This window comes from Cajanus cajan, chromosome 1 (genome assembly GCF_000230855.2).
Source record: "Cajanus cajan strain Asha chromosome 1, NIPB_CcT2T_4, whole genome shotgun sequence".
Taxonomy (NCBI): Eukaryota; Viridiplantae; Streptophyta; class Magnoliopsida; order Fabales; family Fabaceae; genus Cajanus; species Cajanus cajan.
In genome coordinates this window covers 4,999,182-5,005,761 of record NC_138517.1, presented here as the reverse complement: position 1 = coordinate 5,005,761, position 6,580 = coordinate 4,999,182, and the positions used below count along the sequence as shown (strand labels likewise).

The following is a 6,580-nucleotide window of genomic DNA, read 5'->3' as shown; positions in this document are numbered from 1 at the left end:
TGAGTTAATTTTTTTTTGAAAGCTAATAAGAGAGAGAGCTTATTCAAATTAGTTTATGGAGTAACTATTTTTTTAAATCTTTTTTTTTCATATTTTTCTCTCTTCTAGAAATATTTCTTGAAAAATCTATCCAAACATATCCTAAATATAGGAAACAAGCATAAAATGAACATGTATTATTATTATTATTATTATTAATTATGTGCTCATTCAGAGTTATAAATATCTCATTATATTTCATTAATGTATTAATAGATTGAATTACTGTCTCATTTTCAAGGTCACTCTCATTAATGTATTAATAGATTAAATTATTCTTTTATCTCATTTTCAAGATCACTCTTGCTCACAAGGTGCATGACAAGAAACAGATGTAGAAGTAACACTTAATTTCTCTTATTTAAACAAAGTTTAAACAACACATCATTAGACCATTTTCTCCAAACACCAAAGGTTGGAAAGAAGCAAATTAAAAATCGGTGCTAATTTAATTACTACACCGATCTCTCCCCCCCCCCACTCTTCTCAATTCACAACCTTGCAATTGAGCCTCACTTCCCCATTTTGGGACACCCCAACATTCCCAAGTTTCAACATGGAAGCCACAAACTCCTTGAAGAACAAACCCTGGTCCTTAGCAAACGCTTCCACAATCCACCTAGTCCTTTGGTCCCCAACAAGTGATTGATCCGATGAGAACAAACCCTTTCCCACCAACAGCTGCCTGTTATTGGATCATCATAAATTAAGCAACCGTTAGTCAAACATTTGAATTGTTTAAGTTGTATATAGTTGTTACTTCCATATCTATGTATAGGTTACATAGTTATCTTTTTCCACGATTATAGCTTAGTCTAAATTTGACACCTCATGCATCCTTAATCCTAAGAACAACTTCATCTCCTTTCTTAATTCTAAAAACAACTTTTATTAACTAATTAAAAATCTTATTTTTAACTTTAAAAAAATATATTTCAATCTTCATTTTTTATTATCTTTTTCTTCTAAAAATAATTCCCAAGAAGTTCATTCAAACATGATCTTTAATTTATCTATAAATGTAATATGTATCTTGTTGAATTAATAACTATCAGTTCCAAACATTTCACATCTTTTCTATACCTGTAATAGTCATTGTCAAACACCGATGCTGTTGAGTCCAAAAAGTGTCCAGCACTGAAGTTTGTGTTAGGTTTTGGACACTTGTTTCTGAGGTCTAGGGCAAACTGGGTGTTCAAAGTAGGGTCAATGTCATGCAGCAAACTGAAGGCACGGATTCTGGATTGGAAAGAGGAGCAGTGTGAGAAGCCAAGAGTGTGGCCACCAGAGAGAGTGACCATGTCTTTAACACCTAAACCTCTCTTTGCAAAACTCTGAATGAGTTGGCTCACGTTCAAGGTTGGTGCTGGTAGGTTTGCTGTTTCTGATGCCTTTGACACCCTTCCATCTTTCCTTCCTTTTAGCACATTCCAATGTGGTCCTCCAGACTGTTAAGATTGATGACAAATGTTGTATTCATCAATGATCATTGTTTGCAACATAGAACAAGTTATTACACCCCCCTTTCAATTTGTTTGACATTAGTACATCATGCATGGAAGAATCATTGTTCAGATATAGAAAATCAAATCTAATAGAATAGAACTTGCATACAATATTACAAGTTTTTTAGTTTTTTTTTGGTATGATGGTCAAAATTGGAGTTTCATTTTAATAATATTAAACTTAATTAAAAAATAAATCATAGTAATATATAATAAATTATTTCATTAAAGAACAACATCAATGAAGGTTGAAGGTTGAGTTTAAATTTTACCAATGCTACAACATCTCTAGCCGCAATGGCGATTATATCAGCACAAGAAACAGTGTGGGGGCAAGCTTTCTCAAGCTTGGTCTTGGCTTCATCAATAACATAGAATGAATGAACAGAGAGATTAGGAGGACCATCTTTCTCAGCTTGATTTGTAGGAGTTGAATCCAACAATATTGATGCATCACAACCCTATCATAATTCACAATTCACCAAAACATTAATCGATTACATCCATTTCAATATTTTCACATGAACTAATAAACATTATAATCAAGTCTGAGTTCCATTCCCTGTGCTTCAGTGAGAGATAATACACACTTTTATTCTATATTTATCGACATTGGATCCATTGGTTTAACTTTCTTTTAAAAAGTGTTTTTTAAATAAAATAAATAGTTTTCTATTATTTTATATATTTATCTAAACTTTTTTTTTTCTTATAATTTTTTTTTGCTTATCTAAAAAGCATAGTCCTATCTATTTCTTGAACAAAAAAAAAAGCTTTTTTGAAAACTATATTTTTAGAAGCACTTTTTAATTTTAAATAAATTGACCATTTTAGACTTTCTCTTCGTTTTTTTTCAAAGCTATTGATATTTTATAAATTCAAAATTTTATTATTTCTTTTGAAAAATATTAATTAGTAACACATTAATTTTTAACACTCTATTATTTATTGAAATATATTAAAAACTACAAAAAAAAGTGAGTATTGATTCTTGTATAATTAGTCTCATTTAATTTATATTTCTATAGTTTTAATGAATTTTAACAGATAATAGAGTCTGCTATTATGTGTAAGAAAGAGTATTTTAGACAATAATGTACTACCACTTTTCTAATTTTTTTTTTGTTAAATAATTTTAACAAAGTAATTGATCACAAATATTGGGATATTATGTAAGGATATATATTTTTAATTCAAATATAATAACTTCAACATGAAAACAAAACTTCTCAAAAAAGAAAAATCAACGCAACAAAAAAATGGAATGAAGTTAATCATTTCATACCCTTATGAAACAGTCATGGAAGAACATCCTCAAGATCCTAGCTGGAACTTTTGGATCAAATTTGGAAGCACTGACTACCGTGTCTGAAATGATCTTCTCTGCTTGTGGACATGTTTTATCATAGTAATGAGAATCAAGCTCTGCTTGTGACATTGATGATGATAATGTCAAGAAGAGGAAAATGATTGGGAAAAGAAAAGTGCATTTTGAATGTGGCACAAGAGCCATTTGGTTGGAAGAGTGAAACAGATATATTGTTGTGGTTGTGGAATACAAAAAGTGAAGAGGATTTGATGAAAACTCTAAGCACGTGTATGGTGTATATATAGCAGAATAGAATAAAAGTTGTTGACACTAACAAATTAAAATACAAGTTTAACATATAATTATTGTGCTTGAAAGCCACTCAATGTTTGAAGATTAGTCTGGAAGTGCCACATTTTGACTTCACTTTTGTTCTGCTTTAAGATCAAGTATATATATTCATCCACCTACACTATATTCACACAAATTATATATTCTAATATTGTTAATTTGGAGTGAATTTAAATTTATAATGCAATGTATTAAAAATCACAATTTCAACTCCAATTTCGGTATTTCATGACTATCATAATTATTTTTTAATATTTTATTTTATTAAAGTTACGTACATCAAGAAGCACCACTTAGGCACTTATGACTTCTTTTTAACGATCGGGGTTAATTTTGTTTAAAAAAATTAAATAAGTAACTTTTTTATATGAAAAAATGGAATAGTTTGTGAAAAAAGACTTGTAAAGTGGAAGTCTCATTTTATACATACTGACTTTTTTTTTTAGTTTTAAAATGGAAGTCCTAATTAATAACACAATTTTTATTTTTTTTTCTAAATGACAGTCTTAAAAAATGACTTCTCTATTATATATATATATATATATATATGTATATAAATAATATTTTACATCATTAAAAAATATTTTAAAACACAACTTTAGCTTTTTTTTTTTTTTTTAAGTAGAAGCCATGTTAGTGAAATATGACTTACCTATTCCAGATGTTTTTTTTCCTTTTTAAAAAAGTACCTACAATAAAATTTATATATTAAAAAAATCACCTTGGTGGTAAAAAAACAAAAGGCTCCACTTATCAAGTCGTGGACTTGGCACACAACTTAAGTTATTATGTAAAGTCACGAATAAGAACTATGACTTATTTTAATGTCTACGACTTGTCCAGTTGTCCTAAAGTATTGTCACAAAACTATTTGTTAACACTCATGACTTTTATATTTTCACACTATTTTATTAAATAAATTTCAAGTTACATGTATCAAAATCAGTAATATCAATACAAATTAAGCTAGTGTAACTGTGTAAGATACATTAACTAAGAAAACATTCACGGGTTTCTTCTTAATTTTGTTCGTGACAAAAGTACATTATAGTTAGGTACACGCGCGTACATATAATATATTGTACGAATTTTTTCTGTTGCCTTATACCTATCAGGTTATTTTAGGTAAGTTGTTGTGAAGTTGGTGATGAGAGATGATGAGTCCAGTTTGTTCGATCTTCGCAAATAATTTTCCTAGTTTCCGTAGGAAGGTTCTAATGATAGGGCAATTGACAAGAATTTAACTAAACCAAAATTAAAAAGCAATGTCCAATGATTCAAACTATCAAACAAATAAATAGTATTGGAACTGATATGTTTGTAGGATTTAGTCAATATATTTGACTCTATGTGATGGAAAATGTTGTAAATATATAGTTGTGAAGGTTAAAAGATTCAACCATATAATTTGCTATGCAAACATCTAATGATCTTTTTTATCCATATTAATTATCATTACAGTACTAGAGTTCGAAGTTAAGAACAAGTACATATTATTTTAAATCTTCCACCATTAAATCAACATTAATAATTTAACCTAATGATCAAATATCATGCACTCATTATAAAATATCTATTTATTAGAAAATTTATATATAATTTTGGATGTATATAATTTTTTTTAAGTAAATTATAATTATAATATTGTAAACAAGATTTATCTCTAATGTTTATGATTGATAGAACAAAAATATTAAATACTTTTTTTATTTTGACTATTTATATATCATCTAAGATTTATTCACCTCATTTGTTTGAATAAATTCAATTACTTCTCACACTAGTTAATATGTTAGAATGCTATTAGTTTATTTATTTAGTAGTGGACTTTGAATCTTTCATAAAGAGAAAGAAATAAAAGCAAATAAAAAAATCATAAATTATATGTTTCATCTTTTTTTTACTTCTAAGTTATGACAAATTACTGCTACTTTACTCCAAGCATATAAAATAACACAGTTACACATGGCTCTGTCATTCTGTCAATAAATGTCCCGCGATAATGAGGAACTCGGTCGTAAATCTTAAATACTAAATTTAAATTTTGGTTAATGTCCACATAATAGAAAATAATGCAATAGTATCTAATATAGTTAGGAAACGTTAAAATCGAATGTCATATAATCAAGAAAACAGCAAAAGTTTATTCTAATATTGGCATTTGTTTAACAAACATAAGAAACTTGTAACACATCTGCATTCAAACATATTTGACTATTTCCGCATAAACTTTCTTATTTTTTATACAACGATGAAAACATCTTATAAACAATTTGATTAATAGCCTTATGGGATCAAATACAGGTGAACCATAAGAAAATAATACATTGTAATTCTTGGAGTAATATCTCCTGTACATTGATTCAACCATGGTGAGATAAAATGTGCCTGGAGGTAATAAGTAGCTACACTTCTTGCTCGTCACAAAGTCCTTAGCCCCATAACGGTGCTCCATGATCTTCAAAGTTTCAACAAAATTTTCGGGAGGGAATTGCAAGCACAAGTTTATTGATATAATAAGGTAAGTCAAATTATTATAACTGAAATGCAACATATATAATGCAGCGTTTTAATGTCAAGTATTGCTATTTTAAGAACATATTGTAAGGAGAGTGCAAAATAATGATGAGGTGGAGACCGTTATAGACAAGCAAATATAAATGGGACACGTCGATGAAGGGGTGGAAATCATGACAAAGAATAAAAGTGCACGATCAAGAAGGGAAAGTGGGTGGCTGAAGGATTATGTGAGGAAATAGTGGAATATAAAGAGAAGGATTTTAGGGGGTGATGGGGAGGAATTTTGGTTGGCAGAACCTTTCTCTTTCTTTGATGGTTCAGTTCTTGCAATTCGGTTTGTTATTGTGCTCTGTAATCACTGCTATGCTGTTAGCAATATTCTCTTTCTTGTAAGAAACCCATACTGAGTAAATAATACAATTACAGAGCTTATTTCAGTATACTCGTTACTCTTTAATTCTTGCGGTTACTGGTGCTACTGTTACATTGGTGCTTTCATTTTCTATCATGGCGGAGAATACTCGAATGAAGGAGATACAAGCGGATATTGCTCGTCTGAAGGAATCTGTAGTCGACGTCAAGCAATTAGCTACTGCAGTGGCTGCTACGGATCGTGATTTGAAGCGTTTGATTGCGGCTCTTAATGAACGACAACGTGATGATTCTACTCGATTCGAGACGTTGGAGACTTCGATGGATTCGGTGTTGAAATCGATCAAGGCTTTAGAAACAGGTTCGCGTCCTGTTTCTCCATCTACGTCATTTCAAGTTCGTAATGTTAAATTAGATTTTCCTAAGTTTGATGGATCTGAGGTGTTGCAATGGATTTTCAAGGCAGAACAGTTTTTTGATTATT

The 6,580-nt window shown here is 29.7% G+C and overlaps 1 protein-coding gene across 1 annotated transcript; it reads right to left on the bottom strand.

Moving 5' to 3' along the window:
• Window positions 1–374: 374 nt before the first annotated feature.
• Window positions 375–3,134, bottom strand: LOC109819138 (peroxidase 66). Its single transcript, XM_020384749.3, has 4 exons — window positions 2,830–3,134; window positions 1,817–2,005; window positions 1,123–1,487; window positions 375–724 (listed from the first exon to the last, which is right to left on the bottom strand). The coding sequence occupies exons 1-4, from the start codon at window positions 3,055–3,057 to the stop codon at window positions 526–528; spliced, it is 981 nt and encodes a 326-aa protein (XP_020240338.1). The 5' UTR covers window positions 3,058–3,134; the 3' UTR covers window positions 375–525.
• Window positions 3,135–6,580: the final 3,446 nt, after the last annotated feature.

Excerpts from the sequence above, each read along its gene's own strand:
- LOC109819138 (XM_020384749.3), bottom strand. The coding sequence starts at position 3,057 with ATGGCTCTTGTGCCACATTCAAAATGCACTTTTCTTTTCCCAATCATT. Across the intron at positions 2,006-2,829 it reads TCCATGACTGTTTCATAAGG|GGTTGTGATGCATCAATATT; the intron begins GTATGAAATGAT and ends GAATTATGATAG. Across the intron at positions 725-1,122 it reads TTTGACAATGACTATTACAG|GCAGCTGTTGGTGGGAAAGG; the intron begins GTATAGAAAAGA and ends ATCCAATAACAG.